The sequence below is a fragment of the Callorhinchus milii genome, unplaced genomic scaffold (genome assembly GCF_018977255.1).
Source record: "Callorhinchus milii isolate IMCB2004 unplaced genomic scaffold, IMCB_Cmil_1.0 Scaffold24, whole genome shotgun sequence".
Classification (NCBI taxonomy): Eukaryota; Metazoa; Chordata; class Chondrichthyes; order Chimaeriformes; family Callorhinchidae; genus Callorhinchus; species Callorhinchus milii.
This window is the reverse complement of record NW_024704765.1, coordinates 9,890,970-9,912,553: the sequence shown is the minus strand read 5'-3', so window position 1 is coordinate 9,912,553 and position 21,584 is coordinate 9,890,970. Positions and strand designations below refer to the sequence as shown.

General features: G+C 47.3%; 1 protein-coding gene across 1 annotated transcript in view; it reads left to right on the top strand.

The window, feature by feature from the left end:
- The window catches only part of casz1 (castor zinc finger 1), a 75,123-nt gene extending 60,024 nt beyond the window's left edge, over positions 1 to 15,099 (top strand). Inside the window, exons 15-25 of the mRNA XM_042343803.1 lie at positions 717 to 837; positions 1,359 to 1,422; positions 1,616 to 1,776; positions 2,136 to 2,258; positions 3,692 to 4,012; positions 5,581 to 5,779; positions 6,844 to 7,015; positions 9,066 to 9,214; positions 10,201 to 10,426; positions 11,703 to 11,945; positions 13,776 to 15,099. Of these exons, the coding sequence (XP_042199737.1) occupies positions 717 to 837; positions 1,359 to 1,422; positions 1,616 to 1,776; positions 2,136 to 2,258; positions 3,692 to 4,012; positions 5,581 to 5,779; positions 6,844 to 7,015; positions 9,066 to 9,214; positions 10,201 to 10,426; positions 11,703 to 11,945; positions 13,776 to 14,914 (2,918 nt within the window). The 3' untranslated portion in view covers positions 14,915 to 15,099. The remainder of the gene's footprint in view (positions 1 to 716; positions 838 to 1,358; positions 1,423 to 1,615; positions 1,777 to 2,135; positions 2,259 to 3,691; positions 4,013 to 5,580; positions 5,780 to 6,843; positions 7,016 to 9,065; positions 9,215 to 10,200; positions 10,427 to 11,702; positions 11,946 to 13,775) is intronic.
- Positions 15,100 to 21,584: the final 6,485 nt, after the last annotated feature.

Here is a 21,584-nt window from a genome sequence, read left to right as displayed (position 1 = left end):
AGAGAGGACTTAGGCAGGGCGAAACGTTTGGTAAGTTTCCTTACTCCACACACACACATACACACACAAACACACCTCTGTTTGCCTCGCAGTGAGTAGGAACCCGGTCGTTATTGATTGGCGGATCGCTTTTCTGGGGGCAGTAATCCCTTCAAAAACGAACTCAATCAATAAATAAAAATAATAGTTTGGTCACTCAATCTACGACTGTTTGTGGGACACTGCTGTGTGCAATTGGCTGCACTGAAAAGAGGGTAAGGGATGAGGGGGGGAAAGAAGGTTGCCTTACCTACCTAAGTCCCACTCCGAATCTGTCACACTCCCTCAGCATTAGCATGATGTTTAACGAACGGATAAGAGGCGCAACCGCAAATTAGTTATGACAATTACATCTTTTTCGCCTCATTCTCTTCTCACCACCCACCCCACTCCCTCCCCCCACCACCCCCTCTCGCTCTCTCCCTCCTCGCCCACCATCTCAAGTCCTGACGGCTTGACATAATTTTGAAATAATTATCACTCGGCTTGTTCCATCACTGAGAAGGAGTCAGAATGCATCTCGTCAAGTACTGGGGAGGGAGGGGGGGTGGTGGGGGGAAAAACTGCTGACCAACAATAGCTATATTGTGCTTTTTTTTTTTCTCTTTCTGTCTCTCTCTCACTCTTTCTCTTTCTCTCTCTCTCGCTTCGTTTCTCTTTCTCTCTCTATCTCACAGGAAACGGACAACCGACACAGCTGAACCAGTTCAGTTTGGTTCAGATGAAGCAGGAGCCAAGCGATGGGCTCAAGACGCATTCCCAGGACCAGAGCCTCAATCTCAGCTTGAAGGATCACGGGTGAGGCCCTGTTTCCTGGCTCTTCCAGTCATTGATTATCCTCTGGGTAAAGAAAAGATTCCTGGTATCTGTCCTGAAATTGCCCCTTTAGAACACGCTACAGTGATGATTATTATTATTATTATTCAGTGGACCTTGTCTGAAACAATCGTGCTTACGGTCATCTCCCCCCTCCCTCTCCCCCTGGCTCGGGGTCAGACTCCGCCACTGTTTAGCACTCTGGGACGCAACCCGGGGTGAGGGGGCACAATATAAATGCAAGTTACTGCTGCTGAAACAACCATGAGGTGAATGACCAATTCACCGGCAGGAACTCCCTTCTCTTTGGGAATATTGTCGTCGGATCATTAGCCTGATCCCGAAGAATGGACAGGGTTTAGATTTCACCTTGGATTGATCCAATGTCTCTAACGTTAAATAAAGCTGCAAACCACAGGACATGAACGTGTCTCATCGGCTGTGCCTAATATTTGGCATCCTGGGACAGACCTGTCTGAAAAAGCTCTTTCTTTTTCCTCCAGCAATGAATCCAATGGACACGTGGAATCAGGAAACACCTCCCTCTTATCCTCATTTCTCAATAAGGTAAGAGTCAGTTGTCAAACAGCAGGGAATCTGTAGCTCCCACAGGATACCGCTTGTGGTACTCACAAGACCCTCTGGGATCTCTCAGTCACAGAGTTACCTGCCTCAGTTAAATGGGTGGGGTGAGGTGGTTGGAGAGGATACCAAGCCTGGATGTCTATCACCGGCTCAGTGCTGGGCTGTGTCTCTCCAGGTCTCCCATGCCAGCAGTGGGCTCAGCACGTTACTGAACCTGAAGCCAGACCCTGATGGTGGTGCCTGTGCAGACCTGGACAAGGTTGCCTACATGAGCAGAGTGATGACCGTACAGCGACAGGAGAAACCCGTGGAACTCTGGGAAAAGTACCTGCGAAGGTAGACGCAAGGACTGGTTTTGCCGTTAAAATTCCTGTGAGCGGCCCCTCCACTTCCCCCCCTCCCCCCTGCTTCCCCTCCCATTCCACCCCTCTGCTACCCCAGTCATTCCCACACCCCACCCCCCACTTCGCCTCGTCCCCACTAACCTCAAAGAGCTTCACAGAATATACTGTAATGTGAACTGACTGTGTATTTTGTAGGTAAAATTTGGTCTTCCTTTATATCCCGGTCCTTTACTACAACAACAACAACCACAATTGCTTGTAGCGCCATTAAGTGGGGTAGCATCTCGGAGAGTTTTATTGAACGCCTGTGGAAAGCCTTCTGATGTTTTTCCATCTCCTGCTCTTGTCCAGGTTCACGACTGACGACTACTGCGAGGCCCAGTGCGATTTCCTCCACAAAACCCATTTCCACTGCTCGGTGGAGGAATGTGGGGCCCTGTTCAGCACCTTGGACGGAGCCATCAAACATGCCAAGTAAGTGTTACCTACGGGCAAACAAACCGTGCAAACACTTTCCAGACAATACTACGCAGCGCAACAATAAACTCCTTGAAGGGATTTGCTATCTACAATGACTCAGAAATGATGCAAAAGAGGCAGCTAATCTACCCCGGGGAATAACAATCGTCAGTAATTATTAATAATAATAATTTGGGCAGGAAAGAAAAGCAGGTCCTCAGGTACTTTGGCAGAGCCTTGCGTCCCTCAATTGTTGGCAAGATTGGCAAGGAGGGGGAGCTGTCAATCAATCAATCAATCAATCATCCTTTCCTTCCACATCACATGATCACCAAACCAGAATTGCAATATCCTGACAAAAAGAAATACGTTGGCACTAAATCTTGCGTTGAATTAGAAATGTAAAGACGATGTGGGTGGGGGGAAACATTTGCAGGGCTATGGGGTAAGAGCGGGGAAGTGCGACTAGTTGGATAGCTCTTTCAGAGAGCCGCGATAGGCATTCACGGCCGAATGGCCTCGTTCTTGTCCTCAAAATGTCTCCGGTCCTAACACTGAAATCCCGACAGCATGACAGCTCTATTGATTTGGTGCTTCTGCCCCCTCTATTTGCCCCAGTGCAGTGACTGATGGAGAGGGTGGGGGACCGGCACGATTAATACAGTACCAGCAGCACAGCACACAATAGTGAGAGACAAACAGTCAAAGCCAAAACACCGATTTATTTTAATACAATATATATACATTCTGTCGATAAATCATCGTAAACTCACGTTCCTCATAAATAAAGTGTGCCGCAATCCACTCTGTCTCTGTGACCCATTCCCTTTCGCGCCGTCTCTGTTTATATTTATGAAATTTCTGCACAACCTTGTTTTGACCCGGGCTTGATTCTAATTTAAGTCGGTTTTATTATTTAAATAATTTATGCAGATTAAAAAAAANCTGGAGGTTATCCAAGGTCCAATTACCTTGATGACATCACGTTGGGGAAGCTGCAAGATGCTGCAGATTCGATAGGATAGCTACAGAGGAACTATTTTAAGATGATGTCCCCTTGTTCTGGGTTCCCCCAGAATCCAGAACAACAACTTGCATTTATATAGAGCCCCCTCACGCAGGGTAGCGTCCCAGAGCACTTGACAGTGGCGGAGCACGAGCAAAGGATGGTGGGGGAGGTGACCGTAAGCACGGTCGAAAAGGAAGGTCTTTAGTCGTGATCTAAAAGAGGGGATGGAGGGGGCAAAGCGGAGAGATTGGGGGAGAGAGGTCCAAAGATTTAATTCCAATGAGATGCTCCGATTGTGTGTGTGTGTGTATATGTGTGTGTGTATATGTGTGTGTGTGTGTGTGTGGTGAGTGGGGTGGGGAAAGGGGAGTCGGGGAGGGTGCTGACTCTTCTAAAGTGCGCACGTCGCCAACACAAACGCCTCCGGTTTCCATCGCAGTTTCCACTTCAGAGCTGATGGTGGAGCAGTGAAAGTCAAGTCGGAGCCATCATTGTTCTCCTCCTCCGCTCCTATGGAGAGCCGAGCTCCCACCGCCACCTCCTTCGCTTCCATCGCCATGGTCTCCGCTCCGGCCATGCAGGTCTCCGCGGGGAGTCCAGCCGTCGTCACCTCCGCCCCCACGTTGCTGACCTGGAAACATCTGGCAGCTTCCATCCCGCCGATCCCATTGTCTACCATCGTGTCGTCTCCCCTGGCCACCACCTCCCTGGAGAACGCCAAGCCCCAAGTCAAACCAGGTTTCCTCCAGTTTCAAGAGAAGTGAGTACAAGCTCTACCCGAACAGCCTGAGATCCCGGCTCGGCCCCTACCTACGAAATCAGGGTCATTAAGAAGATTACGTCTTAACATCACGTCCCTGGTCACAGTCGTTCACTTCCTCCCGGGGGTGGGGTGGGGAAGGTAAGGGGTTTCTCCTCAAGGCAGAACTGGCTCCACGTGTTTGGCATCGGAATGTCGGAATATCTCTCTCGATAGTCCGGTTCCAGAGCCAGTCAGGTCCACAATACTCCAGGGCACAGCCCAGCATGGCTCATCAGCAGGACCTGGATGAGCAGATCAGTGACTGGGGGCAGGGAATCCTCCCACTCATCTCCTCTTAACCCTGCAAGCCAAATGGCGGCATGCAATGTTGTCACCAGTAATAATTAGTACGTCGATTACAACTAGGGTCAAAAGCACTCAGTAAGTATCACTAGCCTGGGGTAGAAAGGGTTACCTCGAGTTATTATTGGCCTCACAGGGATGTCACTTGTTGCTCAGTGCAAGGATAGCCGGAGATGTGTTACAGAAAGGTAAAGACAACCGTACCTTTAAACTGAAATAACATCAGGAAACCTTCACATCGCTGAAAAGGATTTACTCCGCAGTAAATCAAGGCTTTATTGTCTTTTGATACAAATAACAATTCACTCGTGGCCACGTGAGGGAATCCTGGCGGAATATATAAGACTCCCATCCTCGGTCTTTTCCCAACAAACTCCACTGATTCCATGGACACGTCACTCCTCCCATGTAAGTCATGGTCGGACATGCATGTGGCAAAGCGTCTCGTGTTTTTTTCACAGTGACTCAAGTCACTCAGTATCTCACTGAGGACTGAAGTGATTGATATTCTGAACTTTCTTACATCACAAGGGTTTGTAATATGCATTCATCAGTCATTCCAAAGGATGTGAGGCTGCTCTAAATGTCAGACTGTCACTGTGGGTTTGCAATGGCGACTAACTAAAGATCACAAAGCACACTTGTTATTAGGGAACAGCCCTGGCAGCTGGGAGGGATTTATAGGACGATCTTGGGGACTAGATATCACTGGGGTCGAATTTGGGATATTTCGTACCAAGAGCATTTAATAAACATTAACTCCGACTGATGTCTGGGAGAAGCAACAAGAGGGTCTCACAACAGGGTGGTCTAACTGGCGGCCTGCATCCCGCCCAGCGGGGATGATTTCATCCGGCCCACGAACCGTACAGGAGATACGCAGGTCCCCGAGCCAATCAGCATACGGTCACCAAGGGCTCAGGGTTCTGACCGCCGAAGAGACTGGAGCAATTAGGAGACGTCACCAGTGTTTCAGAGAAAACTTTATGCCTATACATGAGGGAGAAGGGAATGGAGGGGTTACTGTGTAGGAGGGATGGACGGAGGCTCTTGTAGAGTAGAAACACCAGCACAAGGCGGTTACAAATCAGCAAACGGATAAATTCAGTGCGATAAACACCAAACGTCCCACTGATTTGACTGAGTAATTTCTGGGGGGAGGTGGGGGGGCGGAAGGGGTCGATTTCTCTCCCTGATCTGACCGTCCTTTGTTTTTTCCACAGCGACCCCTGCCTGGCCACGGATTGTAAGTACGCAAACAAGTTCCACTTCCACTGTCTGTTCGGAAACTGCAAGTACGTGTGCAAGACGTCTGGGAAAGCCGAATCCCACTGTCTGGACCACATCAACCCCAACAACAACTTAGTCAATGTCCGTGACCAGTTTGCCTATTACTCTCTTCAGTGCCTCTGCCCAAATCAGGTAAGCAGACCAGAAAAGGCATCATCTTCACTGGAATGTCTTCACATTGGAAGACATAATAATAATAATAATAATAATAATAATAATAATAATAATAATAATAATAATAATAATAATAATAATAATAACAATCCTTGACGTCTCAAAGCCCCTTACAGGATATACTGTCAAGTAAATTAACTGTATGTTTTTTGGGCAAAACATGAACATTTTGTGGACATTTACCTACAACCTTCACAGTCACTACATCTCACAGTGTACCCTGGGAAGCACTTGGAGACATCCTCCTGATGTGAAGAGTGCTGTATCAAATGCAAGGATTGTTAGTATTAGTTTTATTTGCCCCTAATGTTATAGATTTGTCCACAAAATACACAGCAGATCCACTTCACAGTATATCCTGTGAAGCGCTTTGAGTCTTCTCAATGGCAAGGAGGGTAGGGACTGCAGACTAAGACTAGGTGGAATTCCAAGCCTCTTGCTTGTGGTGCGTTTCAGCCAGCTCGTCCACTGGAGAAAATCCCTGTTCAATTATGAATAAAGTAAGGCTTCATGTCTTTGTGGAGTTGAGGAAGTGAGTTAATACTTGTTACCTTGTTGGTTTGGCAAGCGACTGACTGATTCCTGAAGCAGCAGAAATGCCACGATCAGATATATAAAAAAAAACTTTGTGTCTGGGTCTGACAGTGGACAATCGAGGAACAGTCAGAACTACCAAGCAAGCCAAGGCAGATAGACAGCGAGATAGAGTCTGTAAAGTTCTCAGGCAGAGCCTGTGGTTCACAGACATTCAAATCCATATTCATAGTGAGAATGGCCGCCTTCACCTTCAGAGCTCAGCACAAAGCTTTCCATTCGTAGGTTTCAAGCGAAGGCGTAGGAGCAGTCGACGTGCGTTTCCACACAATCCCAAAACGGTTTCCACATATACAAACAGCAACTTGCATTTATGTAGCGCCCCCCCCCCCCCCCCCCCGACTCGCGCAGGGCAGCGTCCCAGAGCGCTGGAAACGCACATCAACCTTATGTGTGGTGCGGTAACCACTCTGGGCTTTTCATTTCAGCAATGTGAGTTCCGGATGAGAGGACATTACCACTGTTTACGACCAGGCTGCAACTTTGTCACCAACATCACCACAAAACTCCCCTGGCACATCAAGAAGCACGAGAAGGCGGAGCGGCGGGCCGCCAACGGATTCAAGTACTTCACCAAACGTGAGGAGTGCGGGCGGCTGGGTGAGAATAGGCTACATTTGTGGGGGCGGTTTTTGGGGGGAGGGGGTCAGCTGGGTGTCTGACACATGCGGAAACTCATCCCCATGCTTAAGGGTGTCCAAACACGACTGAGAATTCCTTATGTCTCACCTACACATGGAAATCCCAGAGATAGATTGTTGGAATGGAATGCACTCTCTCCCCCACCCCCCGCCCCCCGAAGGGACGTATCCTGCTTACCCAATTCCGGAAAGTATTAGGCACCCAGTTGACAAGAGCCAAGACTTGGGGGGACCCCAGAGTGTGCGTTGTGGGGTTAACTGCTGGAGGCTAAACAGAAGAAGCTACAGCAATACAGTCAAACCTTTTCAAGCCACCTCCGTTTAGCAACCACTCCCTGTTAACAACCACCTGGACATCCTAGTTCACACGCAATTAAACCCTTGATCAGAGGCCACCTTTATATAAAGGCCTCTTTGGCCCATTCCCTTAAGTGGTTGTTGAAGACAGGTTTGACCGTATAAGTTATGAAATATATATCAATCCATATGGATTGCAAGCAGCAGATCTAACAGGAAGTTTAGAAGGAACTTCTTCACGCAGAGGGTGGCGAGAATGTGGAACTCACTGCCCGAACCAAGGCTGAAGCAAATAGCGTGAACATACTTAAGAGCAAAGCTGATGCCAACGTGAGGGAGAAAGGGCTAGAGGGGATATGTCAGAGGGCAGGGCTGGAGGTTGTGATGGAATTGATAACACAAGCAGTGACAAGTTGGGCTGAAAGGAGTTTCAATGCTGAACAAACAATTCTAAGTAATCAGTAAGTGTAAGTGCAACACTCTAACTCACAGGATCTCTGCTCCTACTAAGTCTATTCTCAGACCGGAGTTCCCGCAATACCAATGTACTTTTGGTAACTGGAGTCCTGTAGCTCAGTGGGTAGAGCACACATCTTGCAAGCGAGACATCTGGGTTCAATTCCAGGCAGGACGAAACCTTGGGCAAGTTTCCTTACTCCACGCACCTAATAATAATCCCTCAAAAAAAAACAATAATAAATTGGTCATTTCAATCCACGACTGTTTGTGGGACGCTGCTGTGTGCAATTGGCTGCCGCGTTTCGCCCACAAATATACGGTCAATTCACTTTACAGCATATTCTGTGAAGCGCTTTGAGACGTCGAGTAGACGTGAAAAGCGCTATATCAAATGCAAGTATTATTATATTCCCCACACTTGGGTTCCTGGAAATTGCCACACATTTCACTCATGGCGTTATCTGAAGCCTCAGAAATGTGCAACGGCATTATGATGGGTGACAAAGCCTTTAGCAAGGTAACAAATCCTCCCCATTCCTGTTTACACTATCACTTCCGACACCTTTACCAACACGCATGGGCTGCATTTGTTATGCAGATGCTGCCTCACTTTCTATCAGTATAAAGTGGTCGTGACTACATCGCAGCTTCAACAAGCTGACAACCAGTTGATTGGAAAAGCCCAAACTGTTTCCATCACAGCCCCCAAACCCTTTATCTGATCAAATCGTCACAGAGCTAAAACGTCAAGCCTTTAACCGTTGTCTCGTCCCACGCGGAATTCCATTTCCCCAATTTTTGGGTCCCGCGTTTTGCTCGAGAGAAGCTGTTGTCGTACAGACCGGTTCAACGCGAAGTAAGATTTCAAAAGAAAAAAAACACGAGACCCAAGTGATTCCCGAGCCAGATCAAGGGAAACACACAAATTCTTCTCAGCCTGCCATATATGGGCCGAGTGCTAAAGTAGGTCACGGTATCTATGGCAATTGCTGTAAACAGGCCGCCGTGTTACTAAGATATCTGATTGCAAAGTGTCTAATATTTTGCCGTTACTGTTATTTACTCAACTCTGTGTGTTTAATGTGATAGCCCATAGTGAAACAAAGCGACGTGATGACACATCATTGTGTACACTCCAGGCTGCTATGGAAATAGGCGAGTTGGTACCTGCCCATCCTGATAACAGTTTCCACTGCGAGCGAGCACCCTGACATTATTTGTATTTTTCTCCTCTCCCCTGGTGTCGTCCACAGGCTGTAAATACAACCAGGTAAACAGCCACTTCCATTGTATCCGCGAGGGCTGCCAGTTCTCCTTCCTGCTCAAGCACCAGATGACGTCACACTCCCGCAAGCACATGAGGCGAATGCTAGGCAAAAACTTCGACAAGATCCCCACCCAGGTAAACCCACCTTCTCCGGGCTGAGAACAACCACCACCTCCACCACCACAACAACTTGCATTTATACAGCATCAACGTCCAGGAGAACGGCAACGTGAAGGAGAGTTTCCCGACTTTCATAGCACCCACACAGCCGTAACATTGCAAAGCACAAAACCGAGCGACAACGTCAACAACCACCACCACCACAACAACAACATATTACATTTACGCAGTGCCTTTCTCGTTGGAAGGACGTCCCAAGGCGCTGGACAGTCAGGGATTTGGAGCATCTCGCTGTCAAGTCACACCCACCACACCTTGGACATTATCCCATGTAAAGGGCACTGTATAATTGCAAGTAGTAGTAGTTGTTGTTGTGCAGTTCCACAGCAGATATTGTGGAAGAATGATACCAGGAATTTTGCAAGAATGATACCAGGGATGAGGGACTGACTACAATTATGTGGAGAGACTAGAGACGCTGAGATTTGGCAGAGAAGATTGAGGGGAGATTTAATAGATGTGTTCAAAATTATGCGGGGTATTGAGATAGAGTCGATAGGGAGAAACTGTTTCCTCTGGCGGGTGGGTGGGTAACCAGAGGACACAGATTTAAGATAATTGGCAAAAGAACCAATTTTTTTTTCACCCAGAGAGTTTTTATGGTCTGGAATAAACCGCCAGAAAAGGTGGTGGAAACAGATTCAATAGTAGCTTCCAAAATGGAATTGGATAGGTACTTAAAAAGGAAAAATTTGCAGGGCTATGGGGTAAGAATGGGGGGAGTGGGACTAGTTGGCAGCTCTTTCAAAGAGCCAGCAAAGGCAGACACAATGGGCCGAATGGCCTCTTTCTGTGCTGTAAGATTCTATGTAGAACTGGCTTTGCTCTCCATCAAAGTCCAACCATCCCCACTGCAAACACCAGTAAAAGAGACTAGTTTTGCATGCTTACCCTGAGGGTGAGTCTCTGGCAGATGTGACATTTGGTCTCCTTGACTCCAGTTCTTTCCCCAGGACTCCAGGAGCGACGACTTGTCCTCCATGAGCAATGTGAACGCTGCTACAGGCTCCTCCTCAATGCTGGTGCCCCCCAACATGATGGACACAGAGACAGATGAATACATGGACTACCCAGCAGGCACCAGCCCGGCCGGCAACTCCTCTGAATCCTCCGCACCGGACCGCAGTTGCACCAGCACTCCAGTTGGCAATGAGAGTAATTCAGCCGGTAAGAGTCTAACCCACAGTCCTTCCAGCATCCAGTGCAAACACCAGCGCTGACCGGTCGGGCTGAAAGGCCTGTGTCAGTGCTGTAGAGATCATTCTATTCAGTATTAATTGGATGCACAATACTCCGACTCATAGGACTGTGTTTTCCCCCCAACAAAAAACACAGGCAATTCACTTTACAGTATATTCTGTGAAGCGCTTTGAGACGTCTCAAAGACACGATAAGGCGCTGTTTCCTTTCTCCACGCGCCCTTGTTTACACAGCAGTAAATAGGAACTCAGTTGTTAGTCGATTGGCGTATCGCTTTTCCAGGATAATAATCCGTTAAAAAATACACATAAAAACAATAATAATTTGGTCACTCGATCCACGACAGTTTGTGGGACACCGCTGTGCACAATTGACCCCCACGTTTCTCCCACAAAATATACAGTCACTACACTACAGTATTTTCTTGAAGCGCTTTGAGACGCCTCAGCGATGTGATAAGGTGCTATATCAAATGAAAGGATTATTTTTATTAATATTCAACGTGCTGATGTCTTGCTGGTCAAAGGTGGATGTTGAATCATTACAGAGCACAGTGAGTGAGTAGTTCCCTGAGGTCTAACCTGGGTCATGGAGGGCTAATGACCAATCTCTGGGTTTCGGTGACTAACGTGAGAGCAAGAATTACAAGAGTAGAGCGAGAATTGTGAGCTTATTTAGTCACCATATTTCAGCCCCCAAATGAAGACAACAAGAGGTTGCACAAATAGGCAGAGTCCTACTGCACAATTTATACCAGGGTTCAAATCGCGATGTTATCACATGTTAAGTAACAAGTAACACATGGGGTGCTAATTGTCACATCAGTGAAAACTATTCCCAGTCTAAACCCTATAGGTGTCAGCACACAGGGGTGGGGGCTGGTGGGTGAGAGGGAAGGTCACAACCAATGGACCAGCCAACGATTTCAATCATTCATTGACCAAATCAAGCTCATTTTTCTCCGATTGATGTGATAATTAACACTCCGCAGGTGGCACTTTCCTTTGTTCCCCCCCCCACCCTCTACCCCCGTCCCCCACCCCACCACCATCCCCTCTCCCTGATTGTTCTCAACGTTACTGCATTTAACTTGACGTTTTTTGTTTTTTTTTAAAAAAAAGAAAACTGCTTTTTCCATTTTCATCGTTTTTTTCACTTGTCGTGCTTGGCTGTGGTGTTTCATTTCAGTTTTTCTTTTTTTGTTCTCTTCCTTCCTTCTGCCTTTTCTCGAACGTTCTCTTAGGCTGCCCGGTCGTTAGTGTGGCTGACGCTCTCCACAATCTACCACCTCCATCCTTCCCACAAGCCCTGCTCAGACCTTCCCCTCCTACTTCACTTCCATACCTTCTCTCTCCATCCTGTCTCTCATACTCTCTACTCAACGCCACACTCGGAAGCGCCAGGAATATTGTCCTCCCGACCAGTACCATCATTGCTGCTCCCAGTCCGATTAAAAGCGATGTCCCGATAGTGCAGGATGCCGCAGGTACTCGCAAATAACAACAGCAACAAATGACATTTGCACGGCGCCTTTCACGTCGGGAGGACGTCCCAAGGCTCTGGACAGTCAGGCATCGGACCCGAGCTGGGGGCTGGGATCAGGAGGGGTGGAGGGTGCGGAGAGCAGGGGTAGGAGGGTGGCCGAAAGCGCGGTCGAAGAGAGGGTCTTAAGACAGGCCTTGAAGGAGGCAAAGGGAGGGAGCGAGGGAAAGGGACTGTGGGATGGAGTTTCAAAGGGTAGGGACAGGGAGGCTGAAGGCTCGACTGCCCATGGTGGGGTGGGCCGGGTTTGGGGAGCTAGCCGGAACCTGCTGAGTGGAGGGAGCGGACAGGTTGATATGGTGTTAGCAGGTCACAGAGGTAGGGAGGAGTGAGGATGTGGAGGCCTGTGAAGGCGAAGATGAGGATTTTGAACTGGACCCTCTGGGGGATGGGGAGCCAGTGGAGCCGGGCGAGGGTGGGGGCAAAAGGGTCACGGAGCCTGGTGTGGGAGAGGACACGAGCTGCAGAGTTCTGGATGATCTGCAAGGTCTAAGCGCTTTGTCTGGACCCTACTGGAGTCCTGTAGCTCAGTGGTTAGAGCACTCGCTTTGCAAGTGAGAGACCTGAGTTCAATTCCAGGCAGAGGGCGAAACCTTGGGCAAGTTTCCTTACTCCACACAGAGCCTAATAATAATCCCTCCAAAACCAAAAACAATAATAAATTGGTCATTTTCAATCTACGACTGTTTGTGGGACATTGCTGTGTACAATTGGCTGCCGCGTTCGCCCACAAATATACAGTCAATTCACTTTACAGTGTGTTCTGTGAAGCGCTTTGGGACGTCCTCCCGACGTGAAAAGCGCTACATCAAATGAAAGGATTATTATTATTATTACTTGGTCCTGGTTAATGTGCGAAAATGTGTGTTTGGCCACCGAATAGAGTTTACAAAAAATGCTGCAGTCGTTCCATTCATCTTTGCCTTGCCTGCTGGTGGAAAAGGGGAAGGTAGAGAGAGCTGATGGGGGATGGGGGGAGATACTGATGAACAAGACGGGTATTTGGAGTTGAGATACAGATCAGCCATTATCTAATAGAATGGCGGAACAGGCTCGAGGGGCTGAATGGCCTCCTCCTGTTCCTATGTTCCTATAAACAGAAACTCCAAATTCCTCACGTAAAGGAGTCTCTCATCAGGTGGTCTCACGAATCGTGAAAATATCAACTCACAAACTTTGAGACTTTGGAAACGAGAGGATTTTACTAAATTCTGCAAAATCTTGAATTTTACGTCTATGGCCCTGAGATCACGACTTGCGATGAATTTCGAGCCCCTGAATTTAAGTTTCCATTCAATAACTGAGCCTGAGTTTGGCGGCAACTTGTCAAGATAGTAGATGAGGACTTTTCTCTCCCTTTAAGAGGCCAGGGGTGTCTATGTTGGGGGTGTATGGGGGGGAAGTGGGGGAATCACTGGTAAATAAGAGCATTCGAATGCCTAGGCTGTACCTGTGACAGCGCTGAAAATTCACAGCTCCACAGGACGTGTTCAAAATAATCAAATAATAATCATAAGAATTTGTTCAATCCTTCCGTGAGTGTTTGTGGGACTCCGTTGTGCGCAATTGGATGCCGCCTTTCGGCCACAAATTACCCAGTCGCTTCCCAGAACGTCCTGTGGAATCGCTTTGAGACGTCTCGAAGACGTGATAAGGCGCTAAAGCAAACGCAGGGTTTATTATCAATATTATTATCGTGCCACAACGATCAAACCCAATTACAACGGAGGCCTCAGAAGCGCAGCCATTGACATTGCTCCTCTCGTTCTTCCAGGGAACACAATCTCTCTCCCGACTGCCTCGGGCGCGAAGAAGAGATTCTGGATCATTGAGGACATGTCCCCTTTCGGGAAGCGCCGCAAGACGGCCTCGTCCAGGAAGATGCTGGACGAGGGGATGATGTTGGAGGGCTTCAAGCGCTACGACCTCTACGAGGACTGCAAGGACGGGGCCTGCCAGTTCTCACTGAAGGTCACGCACTACCACTGCACCAGGGAGAACTGCGGCTACAAGTTCTGCGGCCGCACGCACATGTACAAGCACGCCCAGCACCACGACAGGGTGGACAACCTGGTCCTGGACGACTTCAAGCGCTTCAAGTCCTCCCTGAGGTGCAACTTTGCGGATTGCCAGTTCTCCGGCAACAGCACCCACTTCCACTGCCTGCGCTGCGGGTTCCGCTGCACGGACAGCACCAAGGTGACCGCCCATCGCAAGCACCACGGCAAGCAGGACCTGATCAGCGCCGCCGGCTTCTGCCAGTTCAGCTCCAGCGTGGACTGCGAGGTGCCCGACTGCAAGTACAAACTCAAGTGCTCCCACTTCCACTGCACCTACCCCGACTGCAAGCACACGGTGGTGGGCATGTCCCAGATGGACTCCCACAAACGCAAGCACGAGAAGCAGGAGAGGGGGGAGGTCTCGTCCGTCTCGCCCAACCCCCGCGAGGGCGGCCCCACCAGCGCCGCCTGCGCCAGCGTCAGCGCCACCATGGAGTATGACTCCCAGGGCTCCTCCCTCAACCTGGACGGTTCCTTAAACCTCAGCACCGTCGCCGACGGTTCCTTGTTCTTCCTCAAAAACGCAGCCGGCCTCGGACTCAACGACTCGCTGGACCTGAGCAGGAAGCCCCACGAGGCAGGAGCGGAGCCGGGAGCTACGGCCCAGCAGCAGCGGGAGGAGGAGGAGGAGGAGGAAGAGGAGGAGGAGGACGTCTCCGCCATCGCCGACATCGCCGCCCCAGGGTCTGCCAGAGCCGGGGACGAGAACGAGAACGAGGTGACGCAGGATGAGGAACCGAACGAAGACGAAGACGACGAAGACTCTAACACGAACACGGACTCGGATAGCAGCCCTGACACCATGCCCCGAAACACACACGCAAACGGGGACAACCATACGGCAGGGCTGTAGCTGAGAATCCGGGGAACTTCCTCCCCATTTCCCCCTTCTCGCCCTTCCCCCCTCTCCCCTCCTCTCAACCCGTCCTCCTCCTCCTCTTCCTCCCGAAGATACAGAGACGCTGTCCTCCGAATAATCCAGGACGACAATTTGTCCTCAGCGAAAGGTAGTCGAATTATTAACAATAACTCCGGACGCACCTCAGTGGATGAAGGAGAGAGGGTGTGCTGGGAGGGGGGATGGAGGAGTGGAGGGGGCAACGGAGGTGGGAGGGGGCGGCGGGGGGGGGGGGGCGGGCGAGGGGGTGGGTGGGCGGGAATGTGTAGTGCAGCCTACGTGCTCCATTCACATCAACTCCAGAGACTCAGTGAGCGCTGCAAGCTTCCTCTATCCACACAGATGCTTCCAGACCAGCTGACGGCAGCAATTCTGCGCCCGAAACGAGTCAAAGGGAACGAAACGGATTGTGATCGCGCTCGCGAAAGAGAAAGAGAGAGAGAGCGAAAGAGAGAGAGAGAGAGAAAAATATATATATACGAACAAATCGGTTGTCCTTCAAGATATTGGAGATCGCAGGAGTAGAATGAACTTGTTCCCTTGTAAGATGTTTACAACTCGACCAACATAACTAAATCATTTTAATATGCAGAGCGAGAGAGAGAGAGAAAGAAAGAGAGAGAGAGAAAATCTAGAACCCAACGTTTATGGAGTTGGGCTTCAATGTAAAATTTCGGTATCCCTTTGCTACCGAGCAATCCTTGGTTGTGCGTGTGAGTGTGCGTGTGTGCATGTCTGCTAAATCTTATTGTTTTCATTTTTATTTTGGGGGGGATTTTTTTTTTGGGGGGGGTGTGTGGGGGGGTGGGTGGGGGGGGGAAGGAAAAGCCAACGAGACGGTATAAGATACGGAGAACCCCCAAGCAGATTTTTTTTTCCCCCCCTGTTTGAGCCGCAGTGTAAAAATATGATATAGCAAGAGTGTGCAAGTGAAGACTACACAAAGGCAGGAAAGCCGTCTGATACCGAACAGCGGAACCCGATGAGGAGACGTGAGAAACAGATGCTTCAAAAATGATGATTATTATTATTATTATTATTATTTTTATTTTTCGTCGCGAGTGTGCGCTCGCGCCCAGAGTACGGACTGTGTAAATGGACAGACAGCCTTTGCGCTCGCCCTCGCACCCAGCAAACTTTCCCGTCCCACCCCCCCCCCCCCCCCCACCCTCGTCCGTTCCCTTTTTATTGTTGTTCCTCCCCTGAAAGAAAAAGTGCTCTTGTTTCCACTCTGAAGACGTTTTAATCGACCGCACTCCGCTTTGCTCTCGGCAGATCCTCGCTTCCTTCATTCCATTTCTTTCTTTGGCTATTTTCTTGGGGGTGCGGTGGGAAGGGGGAGGGGGAGGGAGAGTAGTAGGAGGAGGATCAGGGTGTGGGGGGGGGGGGGAAAGATTTCTGTTCCAGAAACAGTTACCTTTTTTAACACTTTAATTCGACACGTTTCGAACCCTCCTTTTTTTCTTTGTAGATAGATAGATAGAATGAAGACAATTTCAAGCAAAGTTATTTTTTTAATACTGTATTTAAAACAAAGGATTTTGATTAGATTATAAGGCTGTTTGACGTTTTTTGGGGGGTGGGGGGGGGCGGCGCGGTGAGGGGGTCCCTGGGTGATGAACGAACGGCGCCTCACGAAAATTATTTCTCCTCGTTTATTTATCAAACCCATAACACGCATCAAATCAGAATTGTTATCAAAAATAACCTCGAACTGAAATCATCAAAGCAAAGATATTGAAGGCCTCAATACTGTGTCGTTGGTGTGTGTCAATACAACAACAGCAACAACTTGCACTTGTATCGCTCCCTTCATTTGGGGCAGTGTCTCGGAGCGCTCAGTATAGGCTTATTGAGATTGATTGAAAGGAGATACTTTAGATGTCTTTATACCTACAGCCTCTTGTACCCAACCACCAATGTTTCATTGAGTCACTCTGTGACCTGCTAACTCCATATCTACCTACGTTCCCCCACCCAGCCCTCCCCACCATCAATGTTCGGGCCATCAGCCTCTCTGCCCCCACCCTTTGGAACTCCATCCCTTCGCCTCACTCCTTCCCTTGCCTCATCCAAGGCACGTCTCAAGACCCTCCTCTTCGACTGCGCCTTCGATCACCCTCCTACTCCAACCCGGCCTGCTCTCCACCCCAAACCCCAGCTCGGGTCCAGATCCCTGACTGTCCAGCGCCTTGGGACGTCCTCCCTGCGTGAAAGGCAGACGCTGTGTAAATGTAATTTGTTGTTGTTGAAGAGGCCCACTTCAATCCACTGACTCCCCCTTCGTCAAGTTCTCTTGTCATCCCATTGCTGCTCAATGCTGTCGTTCAGGTGTGTGAAGGCCTGTGTACGGAGTCTCTAAGCACAGAGCCATGTTTCAGCTGCAGATTAATGGCTCACGTGTATATTTTTTTTCTTGCCTTTGCAAAAATGCTCAGCCATTAATTGTTCATCTGAATGGGTCAGATTAGCACCTCATTAGTTACCGACTGAGGGACTTTAACCAATATAAATGTCCTTTAAAATGTCCCATTATTGTAAATATGCCAAGATTTCTCTAAATAAATTAGTTCTGCTACCACGGAAAGACTTTACACACACTCCTCTCCAGTGTGTAGTCTATAATGCACTGTGTATAACACTCGTGCGGCAATTTAATGGTTAGTCGCACTGAATCAGGAGCGCTCTGTGTTGTCGTGGGTTACATATGAGCCTTTCAGCAAAGACACCACAACTGCAAGAGAGCATGATGCAGTCTTTGGAAGTCAATGCAAAAAAAATTGGGCAACTGCAGTATTGGTGGCGAAAATAATGCCAGCCAGCATCAAAGATACATCAGTTTATTAGTCCGTTGACCTTTTTCCCTTCACACAACCAGTTAGTCAGTGGTCTAAGAGCTTCCAGTTTGTGGTCAGGTTATACTTTAAAATATCTCGTAAGGACCCAACAGTGCGTCCGTACACTGAGTTAAACACAAGGAACCACTCACAAACCCATTTCCCACAGATGGTCTGCACTTCTGGGTTCGTTCTTAAGGGTCTTATTTACAGTGACAGTGCTTTGTCAGTGCATAATCAAACCTCAATAGCATTAATATCACTGCTTGTTAGGCCTGACCTGAGGTTTGCTGTTGTTGCCAGTTGTGAATTTCATTGGGAAGTGCGTGTTTGTGTGTGTGGGGGTGGGGGGGGGGGGGAGGCGGGAAGGAAAGGCGAGACAATACTTTAGCCCCAGAAATAATCCCCCAAATTTGCTCACAAGACTTCTCTTTGAGGGGAATATCTGTGGAGGCAATCTGTCGTTCAAATAGAGGAGCTGAAGTTAGCCACAAGGCAGAACGTGAAGACTTTCCTCAGGGACTTTGTACAAAGAAACCAGAGTTTTTAAAAGGAGAGGAGAGAGCAGGAAAGCTTTGGAACAGAGGCTGGAGTCTGTGTAGGACTGAAGCAGTAACGGTGTTGATAGTCAAGTGACAGCAGAATGAAAGTAGAAATCGTTGGCGTGGGATCATCGGTGTCGAGATCAGCAGCGGCTGTTCAATGACAACAACAAATTATATTTGGATAGCGCTTTCACGTCAGGAGGACATCTCAAGGCGTTGTTCAGGTCTGAAGTTATCTTAGTGATGGAACAGTGATCGTGGAGTTTGAACTTAAAAAACAACTGATTTTATTGGGTAACCTTTAATATTTAATATTTAATTATTTGTAAGTTAATAAAGTCCATGTGTTTACAGTAAGTAACAAGGGAAACTTAATTGTGTTTGAGGGAGATGTGTTAATGGAGGGAAAGGTAACAGTTCCTCTATTTTCCTTGCAAGACATGAATGAATTACTGAGGAAAAGTGAAATTTTCCTTTTAAAGAGACTTTTATTTATCTTTCTTTGGCCCACAGAAGGTTAATTTTTTTTAGAAAAAGTATATTTGAAATGAAATGAAATCTACATAATAACTTTAAACGCGCAGGGAAAGTCGAGTAAATAAAGAAGGCAAATGTTTTCCACACTTTATCTGCCAAGTTACATTTTTGTGGCATACTTGGGCTCCTCAGCGAGGGAAGAATTGTTCACTTAAAAAGGCGATGTTTCTTATGCAGTTCTGCTGCAGAATGGCTCACTGACCTGATTTCATTTTAATATGCAAAGTTGCATTAATTTAATATCGTTTTTATTAAACCGATACTGTAGCCTGAAATTTATCTGAAATATGGACAGATAAACGTTTAACTGATTTGGCAACTTTTTTATAAGCTGCAGTATCTCTTTTTAAGAGCCTTCCAGATGGTGTTTGCTATGTTCCACAGTCTCCTCGAATTCTGCGCTTATTTCATTTGCTTTTTTTTGATATCAAAAAAATGTAAAAATTGTGAAAGGTGATTTTTGCGAGGTATTTAGAAACATGATGGCCCAATTCAATCATAATAAGTACACACAGAAATATACGCACACATACACAAACACATACACAGAAATCTACAGTGCAGTGCGAATTTACATTTATACGGCATCATTCGGGAGGATATATATATACATACAAATACATATGCACAGACACACACACACATGCACACACCCATATGTACACACACAGTTAAATACACAAAACCCACAAAATACATGTACAGACACTCACATAAACACACACAGGCTCAATATGAAATGCTGGAAAGTAATCACAGAAAGGGAATAATGAAATAAGGGAATAAATACGACCCCTTTAAGAGCTACTGTACTATGGCTTTAAGAATAACACACAGTATTGTTAGGTCTCTGCTGCCCTGACGAGAAATACAGTACAGCGCCAATCCTGTGAGGGCTCTCGAGGCATCAAGTCACTTAAATAAAACAAAATTACAATATAATTGAGGCTTTGCCACGTGCGCTTGTGGTGCTTGGCATCAGCTACCATTGTTTTTTTTATTGCACAATATCATGTCAACAGGAAGCAAAAACACAACCGAAATAACCATTCGCTTGTTTGTTGGTCGGACATTCTTCCCTCCCTCTCCTCGACCCCACCCTCTCCTCCCCCGGACAACGCCCTCCGGTTCTCAAAGGGTTAAAGGAACGAGAACAAAATAGGGCCGTTGCGTTTTGAAGGATTTTCTTTTGTTTGTTAATCTGGAATAACCCATCGTGTTTCCCCCTGACCCCTCCCTCGCCCCCCCTCCCTGATCGCCCCCCAGCCCCCGCCCCACCCCTCCACCCCTCCACGCTTGCAACCCCTTTAGAGATCGAAACACTTAGCAAAGGCAGTCTTACGGTGCGTGTAGATAAGACTGTTCGAGCACTGACACGAACCGTGTGTGTGGTTCAGGTTTTTTTTTTCTCCTAATAATTTTTTTTAAAAAGAAAGACTTGAATTTTTGTAGACTTTGAATTAACTCAGAATTTCGTATCGAACGTTAGTTGCTAATTTAAACACCGTTATTCCTCAAGAGATTTTGGTTTGCGCGCGTGTGTGTGTTTTTATTTTTTAATTCCCTCGCTTATCCGATAACGCTATCCATCTATTTAAGACAAAAAAAAAGGTCTGTCTCAGATTACAGAGGCAACGCTTTTTTTGTAGCGTTTCCCCCTTCTCCCACCCCCCACCCCCCCCCCCCCACTCTCCCTTTCCCCCCTTGAAATGTACTTTGGAGGAATAAAAAAAACTGTAAATCGCTTAGAGTTGGGAAGCATTTTATGCACTTGGAAAAAGTCGTGTGTGTGTCTTTTTTTTATTTTAATACATAGAGCATGGTTTAAGTCTGAAGTTGTTACGTTTTTTTTTCTCTTCTTTCTCCTCCTTATGATGTTTTTTTAAAAAAAACGGGTAATGCATCGCCAGATGTTTGCCAGATGGCATTCTGTAGATAGTTCACCAGAATAATAAGAAAGGAAAAAAAAAAGAATTATATTAAATACAACCAGACGGAAACAACCTCCAAAATCGTTTTAAAGTAGTCAAACTGCTGAGGCAAATGATCCTTTTACTGTTAATTTTTACCTAAAACTGGATTGATCTCTCTTATCTAATAGAGGAAAAAAAGCAGATTACAATGTAGCAGAAAGAGAACTCTAGCCTTTGTAATATATATATTGCACACTAGGATAAGAAGCCATCTCTCTAGATCATATGAATTTATGTAATTTTTTTTCTCTCTGTGAAGACTAGACCCACAGGATGTATATGGCTCTGTACATGGAGGCAACTCAACTTTTTTTTATATGGTTTGGTAATAAAAAAAATGTTGCTTCAATACTTGAATATGATCCCTTGGCACCTATGTTATTGATAACTGAATATTTTTCCACTTGAATTCTAGTGCTGTTAGAAATTTAATATATGTGTTTTATTTATTTGATTGGTTTTGCATGACTGATGCAAGGGTTTGAGATTTTCACTCAATAAAAACTGGAAAAAAAATAACGAAATTGGATTTTTTGATGTCTTCTTTTGTGGCCGGGATACCTTTCCTTCATCATTCCCGAGGTATCGATTGACCGTTGACTGCTGAGTTGTGGACGGAGCTTTTCACATCAGGAGGGCGTCGCAAGGCGCTGGACATTCAGGGACGTGGAACCTAAGCCTTCTCAGACTCCAGCAGTTATCCCAACGCACACTCTAAGCTCTCCCTCAAGCC